This window comes from Notolepis coatsorum (assembly GCF_963971535.1).
Source record: "Notolepis coatsorum genome assembly, chromosome: 14".
Taxonomy (NCBI): Eukaryota; Metazoa; Chordata; class Actinopteri; order Aulopiformes; family Paralepididae; genus Notolepis; species Notolepis coatsorum.
This window is the reverse complement of record NC_140178.1, coordinates 54,475,214-54,499,036: the sequence shown is the minus strand read 5'-3', so window position 1 is coordinate 54,499,036 and position 23,823 is coordinate 54,475,214. Positions and strand designations below refer to the sequence as shown.

The following is a 23,823-nucleotide window of genomic DNA, read 5'->3' as shown; positions in this document are numbered from 1 at the left end:
CTTCTACGTATGTTCAGATCCATTCTGTCATCATCCCCTGATATGAACGAGAATCCGTCGACAACCACACAGGTCGTCGGAAGAGGAAAAAAAACCCATCCCAGTTGCTTTATAAAAACGCTATTTTAACCCCAAGCAACCAAGGCGCGCCAGTCAGTTGCTTAACGTCCAACAGAACATCCCGAACTAGCACTATGTGTGCGGCGGGTATATCCACAATAAATAGGCTATTTAGACCTTTCATTGAATCCCCAAGGCGCCCAGGGGAACGACAAGAGGGGTGAGATGCAACCAACTCCAACTCTTTATAATAATAAAGAAGAAGCATCAACAGTATAAACCCAACTGCACAGCTGGGAGTAAAAACTGTTTTACATTTTTACATCCAGTCACTCCTTTTGTCAATGAGTATAGACCGAACTTCCCAGAAGCCTTCCCACACGAGTCGCAGTTATGAAAAAGACATGTCAACTGTGAGTCACGTGACCAACTGACTCAAGTTTACACATAAATCGAGCGTAGCAGACCCGTAAGCCCTACGCTCTAACCTGACACTTTAACACCACAACCTTACGTAAAGATCTCAACTCCTGGAAGCCGTCGCCATAGCAACGTATATGCTATGACGGGGGGAAACCCTGTACACGACTCCTGTTTGTAATAGGAGTCGTGTCAAGATAACCCTCCCCCCCTGCCAAGACGTTTGAACGGCTCGGCCCTGACTGGTTCAGCAGAAATGAGAAAAAATCCCCTAAACCAATCAAGTGGGAAGGAGGGGTTTATTCGGCACCCCCTCACACAACCCCTTCTTCCCTACACACCAAAAACCAACTGTAGCATTTTGAGACCTTCGGTAGAAAGCCAAAGTATAGCATAAGCTAATACAATGCCCGCTACCCACGGAATGTGAAAAGGATTTACAACAAAACAAGTCGTGTGTGTGTGAATCCTACACCCGCTTTCTATGTCGTACATAGCAAAACACTGACGGAGAGTAACGGCCAAGCCGTGGAACGTGTGTGCACGAGTATTACTGCAACTAACACAACAGTGTTGTGGCTCAACATTACTTTGCTTAAGCAACGGAACATACCACCAGCTTCTACCTGCATGTGGAGCGTCACTAGAACCTTTCTATGACTGAGTGTATGCTTGCAGACCTTGCTTAATATCGTAACACAACACGACTCATCTCTCAATGTAATAATGCAGATTCACATTTCGCAACCCCATCATATGTATTGGTGAATAAACACAGTTTGTTTGACCCAATAATATAGTCCCCTTTTTTAGGGAACTTTTTATTTATTATTTACGGCACAAAATCATGAGGGGGCCGGGGAGGGTGTAGAGGGGACCACAGGGGGAAAAGTCACTTTTAGCGGCGCCTGCCGCCTCGAGCCGCTCGGGTTTTGCCACCCCGAGAAGCCCCGGAGGGACGGTAGTGAATCGGCTGCTGGTCACAGCGTTCCCTACAGTCTCCTCCGGTCATGGATGGGCCGGCGGCAGCAGAATCGCCGTCTCTCCTCCTGGCCTTCTTGGAGGGGCCAACAGTGGCGGCGGAGGCAGTGGTAGGCACGGCGGAGGGAGCTCGACGTCGTGGAAGCCTTCTGACTCCACCGGCAAGGACGGGAGGCGGAAAATGGGGTTGGAGAACGGATCTCTCCTCTGCCATCTCTCTGCACGTTGAGGTCATCAGCTGCAGGGCCTTCCCGAATAATCCAGCATCGGAGTCGGCCGTCAGAAGAGGGGCTCTCTTCTTCTCCGGCACTTGAGCCTGCTCCAGCCAAAGGTGGCGCTGGGTCAGGGTGGCCAGGGCGCGCATCTTCCCCGAGGCTATGGCCTGCACCTGGGTAAGATGCAGGACAGCTCCTGCCGCCTGGGTGATCTGATTTTACCTCGGTCAGACCCGTGCCGCCCGTCATTATCCCCGATACAAATCTAGCCAGGTGGGCGATGTTAGAAGCTGCAGCCAGCGTTTGTGTACCAGCGATAAATGACTGGTCACCCCAATATGCCAATCGCCTAGCCGATCTTCCATAGAGAACCGTCTTGCATAATGGTTCCCACACCACATCCGGACAGAGGAGAGCGGCCATCGGCCTATCAAGCCGTGGCACGCCCTCTCTCATACCTTTGACCAACCCCGACACCCGCGTAACTGGTACTTAGGTGGGGGTAAGTCCCATGATGTGAGACACCGCCTGGCCCTGACGAACATAGGCCCCCATTGAGGGGAAAAATGGGTAGACAACGTCCACCCCTCTCACCGGGCGACGCTGCCAGAGATGACCTATGAGATCATCGGGGGCAGGAGCAGGCAATGGCTGCGGCAGCGGCACGCCGTTTGCAGCGGCAGCTACCGCCATGAGCTCGGGAAACAAAGCCCGCAGTTCCCCCTGCTGACTTTCCTCCACCGAACCCGCATCCCTCACATGCAGCAGGCTTCGACCAATTGAGGAGCCACAATCTGATGTGGCTGATAGCAGGGCATCCTGCCGAAGAGGCCGAGGTGGTTCCCCGACATCCTTGAACAAGGCGCCCCAAGGAGACATTTCTCCCCCCTCCGGTGTTTCCTGGACAGGAGGGATACTCGCCTCCACAGGGCCTTCAAACAAGAATCCGTCCGACTCTTCCATGAAATCCTCAGTTTCCATCGGACATGCAGAGCCCGACGCATCCTCGCTGGTCTCCAGCAATTCCCCAAACCCAGGCCGTTCGCGTCTGCATGCCACCATCTTGCGACGTGAACGGGCAGACGCGAAAAGCTTGCGTCGCAAATCCTCCGGAACCAAAAGAACCGTCCGCTCAACAACGGACGATTCCCTGGAACCAGAGGAACCAGAGTCGAGATCATGCCATCGCCGGGGCGACGGCACCGATGCCTCGGCTCCTCGGAGAGGCAAACTATCCATCGGCTGTCTCCTGGGCTGGGTCGGCAACCACGAAAGTGGCAGCAGCCCCGCACCAGTACGCACGACAGAGGCGGGAATGGAGAACCGCTGGTGAAGAGTGGGTCTACTCTCCGAAGTAGACATTATGACTTTAGCTTTTTCCTTTGAATAGTTATGAGAGAAGAAAAAACTAAGCACAATGTAAACACGTCTCAACTCTTTTCAACTAACAACACGTCAAGTGGGATCTACCGAAGGCACTTCCTTGTGGTGAAAGCGAGAAGGAGGAGAGCAGGTGACCACACACCTGCTTATGAAGGTAAGCTAACGAGGGGTGTGAACAGACGAATACTGGGATAAAGGTACATTGTGGAATTTTATTCAGTGCGCGTGCACATATGCGAGGATAGTGCATGAGTGACACCGAGTGGAGCCACTATGTCACAGAACAGTATTATTCACCCTTGTAGTTTTCAAAATTAGCTTTACAAAAAAATACAAATATGTAGATTCCAAAACAGTATTCTAAAAGAAAAAAAAACAGGGAGCTCCAGTAGCTCACCGCATATCTCGGCGCTATTTCTGCGTCTGGGAAAACCGTGCTGTGTCACGGATCTGGTGGACTCAGAGTTCGATTCCCGGACCCGCCGTCATTTACCAGAATGTCTTCCCCTGCTCTATATCCCGTTTCACCCTGTATCTGTCGGTCATGCTTGACCAGAAAAGCGATAAACGCTAAAAAATTAAGTAAAAAAAAAAAAATTACTTCACCCCTGTAGTTTTCAAAAATAGCTTTACAAACTTTTTTCTTAAAAACCAAAATCGAATTACTCATTCTTAACTGTATATCAGCATTGTTCCACAAGTTAACCCCAATAATAGAAATACACCTCCTTTTAATCCATTTCTTAGCTTTTTGAACAGTAAATTTACAAATATCTCTCAAATCATATTTTCTTTCATGTATTGAAAAAAACCTTTGCACCCCATCTCAGGCCTGTACACTGCGACCATCTCGTCGCAAATTGCCCCCTAATCTGGCCGGTGCGAGTGGAAAATATCATCTGGGGGCAAGCTTGCGAGTAGTGATTGCAACCCTTCATTCGCATTTCACTTCTAAGTTAATCCATACAAATTGGATAAAACATTAGCCTACAACCAGGGCATAATGTTGCGGTTGTAATTTCATTAGACAGACCAGCGCGGACCTTTAATAACATGCAATTTGATTGACACGAGCAATGGGCTAACGTTAGCTGCTATCCACGGTATCCATTAGGATTATGCTAAGCTAACCCTGGACACCAGTCAAAGCGGACTCCACAACACTAGTTCCATTCGGGAGGAAAGGGGGTGGGTTATATTGACAACGCTTGACAACAGAAGTTTAAACATAACTTCATATTTATTGGTTATTCGTTTCTGTTACTGTATATCATCCACTTTCCATCTCAGTCTGTTAAACGCTTCCTGTTTACATTCGAGTGTGACGTCATCACCTACGGCAGCTTAGACTATCAAAACGCGAACCTAGAACAAAACCCGGGGGGGGGGGGGGCTGGCTCTCTCATTCGTTCTCGCCCCCTCTCTCTCTCTCTCTCGCTCTGATTGATTGAAAACTTTATTAACAGATTGCAGAATGGGTACAATACAGTACAGCTCTCTCTACATTCAATGATTTAAAGTAGCCAAACGTTACAGACAGTATAAATACTAACTGGATAGTTGATGATATTATTTCATTATCTGAAATATTCTAAAATCATTAAGTCTGCTATAAGCCATTATCCCTTTGTGTGTGTGATTATTATTTTCTCACAGTAGTGTGTGTGTATATATATATATATATATATATATATGTGTGTGTGTTTGGCTAAAGTGGATAGAAAACACAGTACTGTGCAAAAAAAAGGCACCCAAAAGTTTTTATATAAATGGTCTTGGATGTAAATACATTTTTTATTGGTGTGTCAGTAGACTACTCTTAGTACATTTTCATTAAATTATTTTTTAAAGCATCTTCATGGTTTAATAATGCAAACATATGTTGCAGGGACTTATTATAATCATCATATTGGCGTGACTGTATGCATCAAAGGGTTAAATCAAGCATTTTTACGTGCTTTAGAGGAAATGTCAAAATATTGCGATATATATTGTGTATCGTGATATGGCCAAAAAATATCGCAATATAATTTAGAGGCCATATCGCCCAGCCCTACTATAATGGTAAAATAGTTATTTAAAAATGTGCCCCTAAAAAATATTCTTTGCCCCTAAATTTCTCATTTAGGGGCAAGTGTGCCCCTAGTGAAAAAGCTTAGCGTACAGCCCTGCATCTGGGAGTACCTTTGCTTTAGCTCTGTACATTATTTGCATAGTTTTATAGTAAACCAAATCATTAAATTTCATAATATGAAACTTTATAAACAATGGATTTGTGTGTTCATAGTAACCAATAGGGCTGCAACTATTAGTTATCGTCGATTATGAAAAATCGTCGACGAGATATTGTTGCGTCGATTAGTCATTAAAAAAAAAAAAAAAATTATAAATTTTTATTTTTTTTTGCACTACCTATCTTTGTGAAAGTGGCTTCTCAGCTCTGGTCCAGCCAGCTGAAGACTTCTTAGCTTAACATAACAGACCGACAGTAAGTTTGGGGGAACTAATGGGATAACTGGGGATGTTGTTTGGTCCTGACAAGAGTCTCAAAGCAACTCTGAGGCCATGCTCAATGTCCAATCTGTTCCTCTGCTCTGTCTTCAGCTGGACCAGAGCTGAGAAGCCACTTTCACAAAGATTAGGTAGTGAATTAGGGCGCGTTCACACCTACTCTGTTTGGTCCACTTTAAGTGGACCATGGTCCCTTTAAGTGGACCATGGTCCCTTTAGATCGATAGTCCGTTTGGTTTGTACAGGTATGAACGCAAACCGAACTATAATGAGGACCAAACAACCGAACCATGGTCCTCTTGAAAAGTTGGGACTCGGTTCGTTTCAATCGAACTATAGTACCTAATCCAGGAAGCAAAGTAGCCTACTCCTCTCTAGACTGGCGCCGCACGCGGACAGTCTCTCTCTTCCTCCCTCTCTCTCTCTCCTCTCTAGACGCAGTCTCTCTCTTCCTCTCTCTCTCTCTACTCTAGACTCGCGCCGCGCGCGGACCCCCAAACTTTCTCCTGCGTGAGGAGGACATTTGCGGACATTCTCTCAGATAAAGAAAAAAAAAAGCTTACACAGGAAGGAAAGGTCTCTCTCTCTCTCTCTCTCTCTCTCTCTCTACTTGCGGACCCCCAAACTTTCTCCTGCGTGAGGAGGACATTCGCGGACATTCTCTCAGATAAAGAAGAAAAAAAAGCTTACGCAGGAAGGAAAGGTCTCTCTCTCTCTCTCTCTCTCTCTCTCTCTCTCTCTCTCTCTCTCTCTCTCTCTCTCTCTCTCTCTCTCTCTCTCTCTCTCTCCTCTCCTCTCCTCTCCTCTCCTCTCTAGTCGCTAGCGCCGGCCCGTGCTCATAATAGTATCTCTCTCATTACGCTGCCGGCAACTGATTACGTTTGTGAGTGCTATAGACTAGTCCAATAGATGCGACAGCATGTCCTTTGTTTACAAATTAGATCCGCACCAAACAGGGTAGTGTGAACGCAGACCAAAATTAAACAATGTATCATTTTCACATTTGGTGCGGATCTAATTTGTAAACAAATTAGAAAGTCCGGACTATGCCTGGACTTTCAGATGTGAACACACCCTTAATCGACAGATTAGTCGACTACCAAAATAGTCATTAGTTGCAGCCCTAGTAACCAACCATAGTTCCGAATGGCCCGCTTTTGCAGTACGACTATTGGATTTACTGTATTTTTAAATGTCGACCCCATACATCCACACAGTAAGAAATGTAAGGAAGTATAAGTGAGCAGTAAATGATGTGCAAGGCTTTGTAGTTTAATATATCCTTACATTTATACAATATTGCTACTGACTTAGATATTTTTCCTTGAATATAGTTAACATGTTGTTTCCATGTTAATTTCTGGTCAATAACTACCCCTAGACATTTTTTCTCAAACTCCTATTTTTACATCACATATTTTTAACTCTATCTCCCCCTCTATTTCTTTTTGATTACCAAAAACCATAAATTGTGTTTTCTTAATATTGAGAGACAATTTATTAACATCAAACCAAGTTTTGAGAGTGTCAAGCTCTTTCAATATCAAACAAAAGTTCCTTTAAATTACTTCCTGAGCAATATAAATTTGTATCATCTGCTAAATTAACAAACTTTAACAGTTCAGCAACATTGCACATATCATTAATATAAAGTATAAATAGTTTTGGACCTATCACAGATCCCTGAGGTACTCCACAGGTGACCTTCCTAAATCCTGACAGTGTCATTCATTTGCACACATTGCGGTCTGTTTTCCAAGTAGCTCTTCAGCCAAGAGTTAGCTATACCTCGTATCCCATACTTCTCCAGTTTTCTCACTAATATGCTGTGATCTATTGTATCAAGCCTTCTGTAGGTCAATATAAATACCAATAGAACACTTGTCATTGTCAACTGCTTTAGTTATTTATTCTACCATCTCCATCACTGCATATGTAGTAGTTCTATTTTCCCTAAACCCATACTGGTGTTCACTCAGTATTTTGTATTTGCCAATGAAAAGATCCAGTTGTTTCACAAATAATTTCTCTTAACACTTTGGTTGCCATGGGTTAAATTCATGATATACCATAGGTTGCCGGCTCTATTTGTCTATGGAGAAGTACCCCTTCTTTGCATGGCTATAACTTTTTAAATTCTATTGCTACATTGCCATTATTAGGGCCCATTCAAAGTCCTATATGTATTGTTCATTGTGTAGCAACGTTAAACTTTTTCATTCACATATTCATAGTAAAGTATGGTCTAATGCAGGGGTCAGCAACCTTTTTGACATGGAGTGCCTGTTTGAAATATAGTTGTAACTAGTGTGCCTCAACAATATTCCATGCATCGTAATTTTTTTTCTCATAATCAGGTATTTTTTTTTTTATAATTGATCATTTTTACATTATTACATCATTATTATTATTGTTATTATTAACAATATTATTATGATGGTTGTATCAACCCTAAATCTGAGTTGGGGGGGGGGGGGTGCAATGCAGACAAACAAGCATACAGTGCGACCATTTCACTCACATTTGCCCATTCATTTTTGGACACATCACACACCATCGGTGTGTGTACTGTACGTGTGCTGTCATAGCTCCACCTACAGGCCTAATGGAGAACACCAGGAGAACACCAGGATGTGAATGGAGGGTGAATGTGAGGTATATCGTGTAAATAAGTTTTGATTGATCGCAAGACTACACTGTAAAAAAAAAAAAAAAATAATAATAAGTTACCAGAACTTAAAAATATTGAGTTCAGTTACTGTGCATTAAGGTTTTCAGTTTTCAATCCATAATAAGTTAACAGAAAAATAAGTACACAACTACATTATTTCAACCTAATAAAACTATGTTTATTGTCATTGTTTTAAGAACACAAGTTGACTTGGTAATACTCACATTTTGAGTTAACATTTTTTTACTGCTGCCCCCTGTGCCTATGAAAATGCCCCCGCGTGCCTATGCAGGCACGCGTGCCTAGGGTTGCCTACCCCTGGTCTAATGTATAAGTATGTTTTCATCTCTTTCTGCAGCTTTCTCCAGAACGTGATCTATAGCCCCAAATACATTATGTTGATGATGCAATACAGTTTTATGGCAATCAGCGCGATATAAAAAATTCCAACTAGACGTACTTCTAGAAGTTACTACACGTCATCTGATGTTGACCGGATGGGCTAGGGGGCGTTTATAATTCCGTGGGCAGCGTTATACCAATCATCTAATGTGGGTCAAATGTTGATAATAGCAGTTAGTATCGAAGACTGTAACGTTACACGCTAAAACTCACCCCAGTCTCCGCGCGCCGTTGGGCGATCATCGTAGAGTAGAAATTTTATCATTATGGGATGTAGATTTACCCGGTCCATCTCCAGCTTGTATAATGGTATATACGTCCAAATCATGTTGTTTATCGAGTTATTGGCAATCGATCGATGTGTATTGTGACGAGCTAGAATGCCGGGACCTATAGCGAGTGCCCGTAAGTAATACGGCCGTCCAGCACAACCTCTATGCCACTTCCTGTTAAGCGATTGCGCCGATCGGCCACCAGATGGCGCTCCTGAACCGCCAGAGAGCTCAGTGGGTCCTCCTGGTGGATCTCAGGCCAGCGGAGGGGACATATGAATCCGATCGCAGATTTTTGAAATATTGATATAAGGACGCTGTAAAGCGTCCTCCGGCAACTTGAGCATGGCCGGGAATGCCGCTTTTAAGCGTTTCCTGGCAGCCAAAGTGTTAATATTTTTGAAAATTGAGGAAGTAGGCACACTGGTCTATAATTGTCCATTTGATGTTTATCTCTATTTTTATATATTGGTATTACCTTTGCTGATTTCATATTATTAGGAAAAACACCTCTTTGAAAAGACAGATTGCATATATAGGTCAAAGGTTTTACAATAGACTCAATTACTTCTTTAATAATTACCATGTCAATGGAGTTTATATCAGTTGATGTTTTGTTTTTGAATTTACTTACAATATCAATTATATTCACGATACTATGTGTAAATATTGCGGGTCAAAAACTGTATAACGAGACAAGAATGTTAAATAAAATGGTGACCCCCCCCCTCTCTCTGTGTATCTTTCTCTCTCATTTCATATCCTATTGGGGGGATAGAGCTGTGCACGACCTCAGTACGGTAAATGGATCAGCTGCCTGACTACAGACTCTGATTGGATGGTAAGAAGCTGGTGGGCTTGTTGGGCTCTCTCCTAGCAGTTCCGAGATTCCAGCTTTTGTTGATGCAAACGTACCTAATTTTTCATTGTTCGGCAGCTGATAAAATATTATTGATCAACAGCAATTGATCTTCACACTCAAAGTGTCACAGCAGACCTGGGTTTGGTGGAGAAGCATTTCCCTCCGTTATGACAATCTGCTGTGATTACTGCCCAGGCTTGTTGCAATAGACTATCTCTTGGAAAGTGTTCCTCAAATTGTTATCAGAGATTGTTTAGAGCAGTCGGCATGGTAGACTGGCCCTGAGGAATACCTCAGACATTTATCCACTGTGAGATCTAACGCTACGCTACATAGATGATATGATGTTGTGTTTCACTTTCACCCGCTTTTTGACTTGTCCTCCATCTTCTCTGTTCTCTCAAGTCCTTGCCCCTGAGTAGATACCGACACTAAAATACCTCTAGCTGTTTTAACGTTCTTTTTGTCACATTAACCTCAGACAGCACTTAAGAGAATTGTCAGGAAACATGGGGGAGAGAGTAACAAAGTTCAGGGGCAGGACTCGGAACGAACAACGTTGCTATTAAATGGTACACACATTTTCTCACTGAGCCACCACCCATTCTATTAACACTTTGAGTGCCACGGGTCCGGTGCCCCGGAACCCTGTTGCGTGCCAACACCCACTTCAATGATAGAGCTCTCATATTTGCAAACGCATAAACTATATCTTAAATTATGGCTATGTGTATAATATGGCCGTCGCTTATCAATGACTTGTTTGCAGTCAACATTGTCGAAACGGATTGTTTTTTAATCGGTTCATTCCCGTTTTTATACCATTTTGAAAAACGCTTGTTTCTTGAAGGTTTCAGAATATTTCTGAAGATTCTGTGATAATCGCCCTTTACTGGAATATACTGGAATACACAAAAAAGGTTGTAATTTTTCGGCCTATTTATGAATCGATAGTATATGTGTACTTATGCACGCTATAGAAGCGGGCTGAAAAATCGATTATCTATTTCCTGATCAGCACACACACACACCAGGGTTTCCGTTGTCCGGTAATTACCGGTTTTTGACCGACAAAATCTGTTGAAGTCCGACATATTTAATCTCTCCGGTCATAATGTCCGGTGAAAATAATTCCTTCTAAGCACAATTTGAATTGTATTAAAAGTTACATTTGTTTCATTGTTGCTTCACCAAGCAGGTCTAATAATGACAACGATGTGTGTTCTATTATGATGTGTGTAGTGTTCTGATAACGACTATTGGTGAAGCGATGTCGAGATTCATTTGGGTTAGGCAGCGGGAGCTAGATTTGCGAGAAGCATGCAACTGCAGAGCCGCAGAGCTGACAGTTGTGCGCGCACAGTGCAATACTCCAATTCAGCCATTGGCAATTCAGCTGTTGGGTGGGTGGCGCTGCTGAGCGGTCCCCAGACTGGGATGAGAGCGCCGCTGGCTCTGCGGCTCTGCAATTGCATACTACTGGTATGTTCTTCGTTGGGACTGGGAGGCGGAGATATAATAGTCATCACGCAACGTTTATATTTCACGATAATGTTGCCGTCTCTCTCTGCCAAATTTCTCAGTTATTCGCTTGATATAATTAATACAAATGTCCAATATAACGGAATTCGTTAGCTCATAAAAATGTGATTATAACACACTGCTGTTTATTAATGTCGGGCCGACTGCCCACAGACACCTATTTGATTTAAAGTCAGCAGCAGCACTGCGTCTCGGGACTTATTTTATTTGGAATATAATGAATCTATACGCAAAAGTAGCCTAGTTTTAAGTTAAAATATTATAAATCTACATGCCTTGAGGATGTCATTATTTATATAGCCTGCCTATCAATTGTTTTTAAGCTTAATAATATATAATATATATAAATATATAATAAATATATATAATATATAATAATACCCTCCCCACTCCTCCAGACCATAGCACCAGACATCCTCCCATTCCTAACTGCAACCATCAACTCCTCACTCAACTCGGGGGTGGTCCCCACCTCCCTAAAACAAGCCAGAGTCACGCCGCTCATAAAAAAACCAACCCTGAACCCTACCGTCATAGGCAACTACCGTCCTGTCTCTCTTCTCTCCTTCCTTTCTAAAACACTTGAACGTGCTGTATCCAACCAACTTACTGCTTATCTCTTACAGAATGACCTCCTAGACCCTAATCAGTCAGGCTTCAGGACTGGTCACTCCACAGAGACAGCCCTCATTGCGGTCACAGAGGCACTTCACTTAGCAAAAGCGAAAGGCCTCTCCTCTGTCCTGATTCTCCTAGATCTATCTGCAGCCTTCGACACAGTCAACCACCAGATCCTCCTTGCGGCCCTCGCAGGAATGGGAGTGGCTGGCTCTGCGCTGACATGGCTGTCATCATACCTCAATGACCGCTCCTACCAAGTGTCATGGAGAGGGACCCTGTCGGCCACCCGCCCCCTGCGGACGGGTGTCCCCCAGGGCTCGGTTTTAGGACCCCTTCTCTTCTCCCTCTACACTAAATCACTGGGTAACATTATCACGTCTCATGGCTTCTCCTACCATTGTTATGCCGACGATACTCAACTCTTCCTCTCCTTCCCTCCCTCAGATATCCACGTCTCTGAGCGGATCTCGGCCTGTCTGTCCGACATCTCAGCCTGGATGACGTCCAACCACCTCAAACTGAACCTAAGCTAAACAGAATTGCTCCACCTGCCGGCCAAATCCTCCCCCCTAACCGACCTTTCAATCACAGTCGAGAATGCAGCTGTGACTGCGTCCCCGACCGCCAAGAACCTTGGTGTTGTCCTCGACGACCAGTTGAACTTCTCTGCTCACATCGCAGCGACGACCAGAACCTGCCGATTCCTCCTGAGCAACGTCAGAAGGATCCGCCCCTTCCTGACAAAAGAAGCCACCCAACTCCTCGTCCAATCAACAGTCATCTCCCGCCTCGACTACTGCAATGCACTGCTCGCTGGCCTCCCGGCCACTGCCACTAAGCCTCTTCAACTCATTCAGAACGCAGCGGCCCGCCTGATCTCAAACCTACCGAAGTCGGCCCATGTCACCCCACTTCTTAGGGACCTGCACTGGCTCCCCATTGCTGCACGAATCCGCTTCAAGGCCCTCGACCTAGCATACCGTGCGGCAAAGGGAACCGCTCCCGCCTACCTCCGGTCAATGGTCTCTAACTACACACCCTCAAGACCCCTACGCTCTGCATCTTCTGGCCGCCTCAGACCTACTCCTATCCAAGCTCCGGGAGGGTCATCAAAGAGAAGTCGCCTATTCTCAGTCCTTGCCCCACAATGGTGGAATGAACTACCCACCCCAGTTAGGACAGCCGAATCACGTCCAATCTTTTGCCGTCGACTAAAGACGCACTTCTTCAACCATTATCTGAATAAAAAAAAAAAAAAACAATAAAAAAAAATCGAACCCTAACTAACCGTACTGTCATGCACTTGTCCTAATAAACTAACCTACACTGTAGCACTCAACACTTTGATGAACATTGTTGCTCAGCTGATAGAGTTGTGCCCTTCCTGATGGCTTGTCGTACAGAACTTGTAAGTCGCTTTGGATAAAAGCGTCAGCTAAATGACTAAATGTAAATGTAAATGTAAATCTAAACTCTGACCGGAATTTCTCCCATTTGACCGGCAGATTGAAATCTTGCCGGACACGGAGACCGGCACCAATATTTTCTAACGGAAACCCTGACACACACGCACACACACACACACATAGGGCCCACGTTGATATATCTGTGAAAAAAGCTCTGATTATCCCAAGACTGGTCAAATAGATTCCTTACCTCAGATCAGATGTTCTCAAAAGATTATTCCAATTCCTGATCGCCATTCCAAATATCGATCGCGTTTATTGATCCAACACTGGGTACTGGAAACACACATTCTCCGCTGCTCTGCGGCTCTGCAATGACTTCGATCATCTCGGGTTACTTGTCTGACAAGTAAAATGTGGAAGCAGTACTTTTTTTTCTCCATGCGTTTCATTCAATCCAATCCAAAGGGGTGCAGTACCATCCGGAGAGACGATAGGGGGCGGTATTTTCCCAATGGAGCTCAGAGAGAGTTCCAGTGGAAGTGTGAGGCTAGATTGATGAAATATGAATGGAAATCGCTAATAATAATAAAAAAAATAGATCTCTCGTCTCTCTGGCACTGAACGGTTGGCATGAACTAACGAGAAATATCGTTGTTGGCACTCAAAGTGTTAATATTGAAATAGCCATTGTGACTCAGGATGTTTCCGATCTGATCTCAAAGATCGGTATCAGCTAGATTAGCCCCAATCAAATTCAAATCCTTTTTTGTTCAAAACTAAATTAAAACCATTAACACTTTGGATGCCACGGACGACATAACACGTGTTAGCAGTCCGCCCCCTGAATGCCCATAACGACAATTAGCGTGAATTCATATTTCATCAACCGAGTCTACCGTTGGGAAACCAGCTCTATCAGGCGCTCAGATGTGAAAAAAGCGCCCCCTATCGTCTCCCAGATGGTAATGCACCCTTTTGGAATGGACTCAATGAAAATGGATGAGAAAAAAAAACTCCGGAATCCACATTTTACTTCTCACGCATGTAACCGGAGATGATCCCAGTCATTGTGGAGCCTCAGGAATGCGTGGAATATGTGTTTACATTGCATTGGATCAATAAAAGGATCGAATTTTGGAATGGCGATCAGGAATTGGAATAATATTTTTGGATACCATCTGATCTCGGGTAAGGAATCTATTTGACCAGTCTTAGGATAATCAGACCTGTTTTCACGGAGATATAAGCTTTTCCCCTATGTGTGATATGGCTGTTTGACTGTGCGAGCGATCAGGAACTAAGAGAATCGATTTTCAGCTCGTGGCACCAGCGTGCATATGTACACATATATAGTGGCTATTTACAAACAATTTTGTCTTTCATATTTGCCACTTCCACTCCGGGGATAGCTTTAGTCTACGCGCACATATTAAAGATTCTGATCCATCCGTTTGGCTGTCACAATGAATCAATCATTTATTTCTTAACTGCAAAACAAACAAAACTCGTATATCTAATACATGCGTGCGTTGCGTGCAGTGAGTGCGTGCGTGCGGTACAAAAACGTTCCCGGTCCACGTCTCCCACGCAAGCCACCACCCCTTATCAAGGTAAACCACACAGGTGAATAGCTCAGGTAGGTCTCTTTAAAGGGAAAGTGCACATAGTTTCAAATCATAAGAATAGTTACAATAAGATAATCATTGTAAATAATATCATGACTTGTCAATCAAATTATCAGTTTTCGTTTTCATATTTCGTAATCCATAAAGCATTTTCATAATTCAAATAATTGCATGATACAAACTCAAAGATTAAATAACTCAAGAATGGCTCCTACATCCCGGCCTCTAATTGTCCATTATTCTAAAAAGGGACAATTATTCTATGCAAATATGTTAACAGGAGCCTGAACATGTCTTTATATAGTTCATGTAGGAATCGAAATATTCCAAAAAGGGGGTATGTTCCACGAAAAAGCGTATAATCCACAAAAAAGGTATAATCCACAAAAAAGGTATAATCCATAAAAAAGTGTAGTCCATCAGTGTAACAAAGGTTCGGGCATTGCCCTCGAAAAGGAAAAAACAAACAAGCGCGTGAAGAAGTCAGTAGGGGCTAGTCAATGTCAGTCAATCTGCTTCTTTCAGCAAGTATAGTTTGCTGATGGGCCTTTCTAGGATATTGTACTTGGTCTTGACCTTTACCTTGCGTACATGCCCTCTGCTGTCAGGCATTGTCTCTTCCACCTTGCCCATGAGCCAGGAATTTCTTGGTGATGACTCATCCACAATGAGGACCACGTCCCCTGGGGCTAAGTGCTTCCTTACTTGGTTCCATTTCTGATGTTCTTGAAGCAGAGGGATGTACTCCTTTTTCCATCGCCTCCAGAAGAGGTCGGCCATGTACTGGACCTGCCGCCATCTCCTTCTGCAGTACGAATCCTCCTTTGTAAACAAACCAGGTGGTAGAATGGGTTTTCCTTTCAACTGCAGTAGATGGTTCGGGGTCAGAGCCTCAAGATCGTTAGTCATCTGAGACGGTGGTAATAGGACGGTCGTTGAGAATGGCCTCAGTTTCACATAGGGCGGTTTGGAGACTCTCGTCATCCAGGGTCTGCTGGCGGAGTACTGAGTACAGCACTTTCTTTATAGACCGTATTAGTCGCTCCCAAACGCCTCCGTGGTGGGAGCCAGTGGGTGGATTGAATGTCCACTGGATTCCCTCGTCGAGCAGTGCATGTTGGATCTTGCTGTGGTCCAGGTTGGAAAGTGCCTCCCGCAACTCCCGCTCAGCTCCGACAAAATTGGTTCTGTTGTCTGATACCATCTCTTTAACTTGACCTCTTCTGCAGATGAACCGCTGCAGTGCTGATATGCAGGAGTCAGTATCCAAGGAGTATGCCATTTCGAGATGAACGGCACGGCTCACCAGGCACGTAAAGAGTACGCCGTACCTTTTGACCAGCCTCCTCCCTCTCTTCACCTCTATAGGCCCGAAATAATCTGTCCCACATGCGTGAATGCTGGCAAGTCTGGAGAAATGCGATTCCTTGGTAGGTCTGCCATCTTCTGCTCTTTCACTGTGGCATTAAATCGTCTACACAGAACGCAGTCATCTTCCTGGCAGCAGAGTTGGCTCGCATTATCCAGTACTTCTGGCGAAGCCTTGAGAGCATGTGGTTTCTTCCAGAATGGCCTACAACCATGTGTATATGGCTCAGTAGAAGATGAGACAAATGGCTGGTTTTAGGAAGGATAGCCGGATGCTTGGATTCCTCTGGCATCGCCATTCTACTGACTCTTCCTCCAACTCTCAGCACGCCGTTCAGTAGCATTGGGTCCAGTCTGTAAATGGGGCTCCTTTTATTTACAGTATTCTCTTTCTTCAGCGCAGATATTTCATCCTGGAAATGCTGCTGCTGTACGTAGCATACAAGTGCTCATCCAGATGGTCTTGTCGTTTCTGGTCTGGATTCTTTGTGCAGGTTGCAGCCTGCAGCTCCTTTCTTTTGAGGCTTAGATTCTGAAGTGTTTCTTTGAACTTCAAGATCCATGCTGTAGCCTTCTTTAACTTATCCCATGATGAGAAGTGCTTGATAAGCTTGGCAATGGGATCACTGTCATGATCCATCACGGCTGTACTGAACGTGATAGTGCTCTTCTTAACTTCTGGATCGTCCTCACAGAGGGCAGGCAGCGCCTCTGGGGACTTTGGCCAGTCTTTCTCAGGCCTCTGTAAGAAGTCTGGGCCGTTCAACCATCGACTGGATTTGAGAAAAGAATCCATGGTCAGGCCTCGTGACGCGTCATCTGCAGGGTTGACTGCTGTATTTACATAGCGCCACTGTGATTGGTCAGACAGTTCTCGAATGGTTGAAATCCGGTTTGCAACGTATGTCTGGAATCAACTGGTTGTGTTGTTGAGGTACTTGAGGACAGACGTGCTATCTGTCCAAAAGACAGATTCCAGAAGTTCCACTTCCAGTTCCTCTTTCAGCATTTTATCAATGCGGGCTGCGACCACTGCTGCCGCCAGTTCCATTCTGGGTATTGTCATCTGCTTCAGTGGGGCTACCGTGCTTTGCCCATGACAAAGACAATATGGACGTCACCTTTGAGGTTGGTCAGTCGCAGGTAGCTAGCTGTACCATACCCGTGTTCGCTGGCATCACTGTAGTGATGTAGTTGTGCAGGGCTGTACACTGCGACGAGATGATCGCGAATTGCCCCTTTAATTGGCCGTTGCGATTGGTAAATATTCTCTGCGGGCGGGCTTGCGAGTAGTGCTTTCAAGCCTTGCATTCGCATTTCACTCCTAAATTATCCAAGGCGTGTGATGACGCGATGATGTCACTCACGCGAGCTGAGCAGTGAGCACTCAGCAGGTATGATCAGCGGGAACAATCGACTGAGCACTCTGATAGACTGGCTGACTGTCTGATTCATTTAGCTATGAAGAAAAGTAAAGTTAGTATTGCTTCATATTTTCGACGCATTCGACCTCCTATAGTGAGCCGAACTGAACTCAGACACACGGAGAGAGCTGCGGCGTCTGCTGCTCCTCCTCCCTCCCGCACCCGTGGCTGTTGTAAACACTAGTCTCTAGTGGGACAACTGGGACCTCGGTGAGCCTGCCAGCCGGCTAGCTACTGATATCAACAAATGCTCCAGCAAGTCTAGTAGTGCATGATAGCTCGCGTTAGCTCACTGTTCAAAACTAAACGTCCCAATAAACTAAATAGCTACAGATAGCTCCTGATATCAATGTCTTATAACACTGAGTCGATGCGTATTCGAGCTGAGGGCACGCTGAATATAGTCAATAGGGTCCAGCTGCAGCGCCGGGGAATCCTGGCCGTAGCTGGAGGCTACAGTATAGGGTCCAGCTGCAGCTCCAGAGAATCCTGGCCGTAGCTGGAGGCTACTCGAGTACACACAGACAGTGGAGCTGGTTGCATATAGCCAGCATTTTGACTTGTTGCGTGGTGGCGATGTCTCGCAGATAATACAACTACAAGTATGATTATATAATATATATATTTTATTAAAAAAAATTATATAAAATACTTTGTTTTTGATTAAAAATAAAAAAGAATCGATATAAATAATGGTAAATTGTTATTTAAAAATGTGCCCCTAAAAAATATTTTTTGCCCCTAACTTTCTCATTTAGGGGCAAGTGTGCCCCTAGTGAAAAAGCTTAGCATACAGCCCTGTTGTGCAGTGTGTGGTTTTCCAAAATTACTGGGTTTAAGGCAACGGCTGATGTGGAGGTTTGACAGCTTGCCTAGATCCTCCAACCATCTCTGCCATGACGCGCGTGGGCCTCTGGGATCTTGTCATCCCATCCACAATTAATTTTGCAAAGATCTTGCATGATCCTCTTCGCTGGGAGAACCAGTGGGGCGAGGAATCCCATGGGGTCGTAAACAGAATTTGTCACAGACAGAATACCCCTCCTGGTTAAGGGTTGTTGCTTTGTAGCAGTCTTGAAGGAGAAGGTGTCTGTTTCCACATGCCACTGGATTCCGAGAGCTCGTTCCACCGGTAGTTCTTCTCTGTCGAGATCGAGCTTCTTCACTTCCTTGGCTTTATCTTCGTCTGGAATGGCAGACGGAACAGCACGGCTGTTACTGATCCACTTCGTAAGTCTTTCGCATTTTCGCTTTCTTCTTGTGGTACACACCGTGGTGAGGTATGTACCACACCTTTCCATCTTCTCTGTGCAGCTGTCCTTCTGGCACCCGCTCGGCGTGCCCCTTATCCAAGATGTCACTCATGAACCCTTTATAATCAGCAAAGTATGCCTCGTCCCTCCTGAATCTCTTAATGAGGTTCGTGGCTCGCTGCTCTGCCATCCTTCTATTATTTGGCAGATTCACGTCCTCTTTGCGAAATGGCAATCGTAGTTGGTAGTGACCATCCTTCAATGTGATGGACTTAGCTGCAATGTCCAGGAATTGCTTGTCCTCTACAGACGGCTCGGCCTTCTCATCGTAGCCTCGCTCTGGGAAGTCTTGATTGTACTGTTTGATGAGAAGTTCTTCCAGGTTTGCTATGGTGACTCGGTTTGATGTTGTACGTGGTCGACCTTGCTTGTCAATGGGCAGGCTGCCGCTCAGGGGACCATTAACCACCCATCCGAGACAGGTTCTCACTGCATAGGGCCCGTTTCCTTTGCTGTTAATTATTTCCCATGGCTCCATGGCTTTGACAGCATTAATCCCAATCAACAGTCCAACTTCCTCCTCAATAGTAGTCAGAGGTACGTCTTTCAGATAAGGCCATTCTTTTAGACCCTCTTGTGTGTTGGTATGTTTTCTTGTGAGACTGGTATAGCGAGCTGTGTGTAAACTTCAGGGAGAGCAAAGAAGTTATTGCTTTCCAAATCACTCACTTCCAGCCCATCCAATCTGTAACTGCTCACAGGCCGTTCCTGGCCCATTGTCCTGAGCAGTATCTCTGTTTTCTGGCCTCTGGCATCCAGCTTCTTCATCAGGCTCTCGGTACAGAAGGTGGCAGAGCTTCCATGATCCAGGAACGCATATATTCTGATTACTTTGCTTCCTTTAGCCATCTTAACCTGGATAGGCAGAATGGCTAGAGCACATTCCTTTCCTCCGGCCCCAGTAAGCCTGCAAGCCTGCAGTGAGACCAGGGCGCTGGAAACGTCCTCACCTTTAGCTGTAGCTGTGGTGGTGCTCTCTTCTTTCCTGGGATTGTCTGTTCTATTTATGTGCAGGAGAGTTGGGTGTTTGAACTGACAAGAGCGATAAGTCAGGCGATTCCTACACAACTTGCTCATGTGTCCTCCGTTTAGACATGCAAAGCAGATTCCCTTTGTCCTGATAAATTCGATCTTCTCCTTATGAGGCTTCAGAATCATTTTCTTACAACACTCCATGGCGTGTTCTCCAGTACAAAATAAGCATGGCTTACAAAATGCATTTGAACTGACTTTGCCATCCGACTTTTGCTTCTCCGTTTCCACTGGTGTCACTGATGTAGCAAAACTGCTCCTGCCTTTGCTTCCTGATGACTTGGATTGATGCTGGGGGTTACCCAGCCTTGTTTTAAGGCCTTGTTCCTTTGGAGTAGACTCTTGAATATTCCCAAATACTGGGTCTAGAATAACTCTCACTTGCCGTTCCACAAAGTCAACCAGGTTTGTGAATCTTGCTCTTTGCAGGGTTCGTTCATAATAGCTGCATGCTACAGATCTCCATGCATCTCTGAGCCTGTAGGGTAACTTAGAAATTACCGTTCTCATGTTGGATGGATTGTCCAGTTCATGCATGTACTCTAGGGCCTGCATAGCATTGCAGCACACACAGAGAAATAGTGAATAGGCCTGTAGTGCTGCCCCGTCCTCAGGTTTGATAGCAGCCCAATCCAGTGCCTTCTGTATATAGGCACTTGTGATTTTTATCTTATCACCGAAGTGCAGTTCCAGCAGTCGCCTTGCTTCAGCATATCCTCTTGCAGGATCCATGTGCTGGCAGCTGCGTACCAGCTCTCTTGGTTGGCCAGTGGTATATTGCTCCAGATAATATAATCTGTCCCTACTGATGTCCGTGTTGGACTCGATACCATGTTCAAAAGCACTTATGAACGATTGATATTCCATTGGGTCTCCGCCAAATGTTGTGATTTCCCTGGCGGGTAGCAATGACAGCTTTTGTTGGTGCACAAGAAGTTCTGTCATTTGACTCTGCCTGTGCATGACAGTAGCTAATGTGTTCTGGTGACTTTGGTGATCGTGCCCTGATGGTGCACCTGGTTGAATACCTCCCACTGGTGGACCAACTGGGACATTGTGTGATGGCCTGGACAGGTAAGCTGCACCTGGCTGAATGCCTCCCCCTAGTGGACCAACTGAGAAATGGTCAACATGTGATGGCCTCGACGGATATGGACCTGCCTGTGACAGGGGTTGACTGTATTTCGTTTCCATGGAGTGGTCAGGTGGCATCCTTGACCTAGCTCCTAGCTGGGGGGACTGTTGTCTGTCATCGTCAGGCGGGGTGGTGAGCTTCCCGGATCAGAAATGTCCATTGTCATTGGGGGTTGATCTTGCCTGGCTTGCATTTGGTCAAGATACTCATTCATGCCACCTGTAGGAGTCTTTGCCTGGGATTCACATGATTTGACCTCAGCCTGGGATTCCTTTATTTTGTCTTTATCGAGGACTTTCAGTTTAGCATCAGATTCAGCAAATGCCATTTGCATTTCAAGTTGTTCCTTTCTTTTTTCAGTTTATCCTCTTCCTCCTCTAATTTCCACTTTTCCTCCATGGCTGCTGATTTTGCAATGAGAGCAGCTCTCTCCGTTTCTAGTGTTATACGCAGAGTTGAGGTTGTTGATTTAGTGGTGTTCTTAGATGTGCTGCTGATGCTGTCCTCAGGTCGAACTTGATCCTGTTCTTTATAACCAGGTTTTATTCTGTTTCGAACATCATTCATAAATGAATTGAATTGTTGAACCTTTGGTTTATACCAGTCGTATTCATCACCCTCTTTCTCATCTTCATATAACAGTGCTTGGACAGATTGGTGCATTTTCTCATTCATTCATTAAAACATCAAAGGCTTGCAAATGTTCATTCACCTTTTCCACGTCTACGTCATCACGTCCGTCGAACAGCGCATCCAACTCATTCTTGCGCCTAGTCAACACACCCAGCTTCGCCCTGCGAGAGCCAATCAATTTCACCAGCTCTCTCTCAGCCTCTTGGGCCATTTCCGTTTCAGACATTATTTTTAATTATGGTTGAAATATCACAATAATGTGTGACAGCGTCAGCAATGCAATGTCAACAGTTTAACAGTTCAGAATTCCCGCAAATGTCATCCACAGTCCACGCGTAAAGACGCTTCGGTGTTTATTATTATGCTTGTGAAACACAATGAAACACAGTCCGTGCACTATGGTCAAACAAATGTATCCACAGCGGAGAATAACTGAATCAGAGCCACCTCCCTGGTAGCCCTTCCACAATGATGTCGGATCCAAGATTAATTCATTCAAGCTTATAATATCCCCGCGGGATTCCCATGTGTTGCGCAATGCAACGTTACTCACGACCACGTAGTATCTTGTAGAATTAGGCTTGTTGTTGTTGGAATCCTCTTTCTCACTGGGTCCTGGGTGAAGCGAACGTGTCCTTGTTGGAATCCTCTTCTTTCAGGCGAAAGACTTTAATATCAGCATGAGTTTTTGTACTTATAGTATAGTGGCTATTTACAAAAAATTGTCTTTCGTATTTGCCACTTCCACTCCGGGGATAGCTTTAGTCTACGCACACATAATAAAGATTCTGATCCATCCGTTTGGCTGTCACATTGAATCAATCATTTATTTCTTAACTGCAAAACAAACAAAACTCGTATATATCTAATACATGCGTGCGTTGCGTGCAGTGAGTGCGTGCGTGCGTGCGGTACAAAAACTGTTTGCTTTCCCGGTCCACGTCTCCCACGCAAGCCACCACCCCTTATCAAGGTAAACCACACAGGTGAATAGCTCAGGTAGGTCTCTTTAAAGGGAAAGTGCACATAGTTTCAAATCATAAGAATAGTTACAATAAGATAATCAGTGTAAATAATATCATGACTTGTCAATCAAATTATCAGTTTGTTTTCATATTTCGTAATCCATAAAGCATTTTCATAATTCAAATAATTGCATGATACAAACTCAAAGATTAAATAACTCAAGAATGGCTCCTACAACATATACTATTGATAATCAAGCGTTTATATGAAAACGATTCATAAATAGGCAGAAAAATTACAACATTCTAGAATATTCCAGTACAGGGCGTTTATCACGGAATCTTTTTTTTTCCCTTGAAAACGAGGGCTTTTCAAAATGCTATAAAACGGAAATGAACCGATAAAAAAACAATCCGCTTCGACAATGTTGACTGGAAAATGAGTCATTGATAAGCGACGGGCAGATTAGACACATAGCCATAATTTAAAACATAGATTAGGCGATATTAACGCTAACATTGAAGTGGATGGTGGGCATTCAAGCACTAAATGTGCGCCCCCTGCTGGGCACTGAAAGTGTTAAGGCAATAGCAAAAAAGCTTGATCGGGACATCCCTAAATGTGACTATTGTTCACAATACCTCACCACCACACTCATGACTTTTTGTGTTGTCCCAATTACATCCCTGGATACATAGTATTCCATAGCAGACATCTTGGTCGCGGACAACAGGTGATTGTAATCAAATAGTAGTTGATGATCATTAGTCGTGACAATAATATGGATACATGATTTCTGTGTTTCTCCTCCAGCTGTGTGGTGGCGGGCCGTCCCTCTCTCTCTGGCACCTTCGCTCTATGTCCCCCACCTCCACCTTCCCCCTGGCAGGCTGCCAGCGACAAGCAACCTTCTACCAAGACATGGTGAGGTCATATAGTGTATGGGGTGGATTGTGGTGTCATTGACTTGGTTCTGTA

General features: G+C 44.7%; 1 protein-coding gene across 1 annotated transcript in view; it reads left to right on the top strand.

The window, feature by feature from the left end:
* Positions 1 to 23,823, top strand: part of thoc6 (THO complex 6) — a 97,643-nt gene that overhangs the window by 69,037 nt on the left and 4,783 nt on the right. The window contains exons 10-11 of the mRNA XM_084329802.1: positions 9,694 to 9,756; positions 23,659 to 23,769. Of these exons, the coding sequence (XP_084185928.1) occupies positions 9,694 to 9,756; positions 23,659 to 23,769 (174 nt within the window). The remainder of the gene's footprint in view (positions 1 to 9,693; positions 9,757 to 23,658; positions 23,770 to 23,823) is intronic.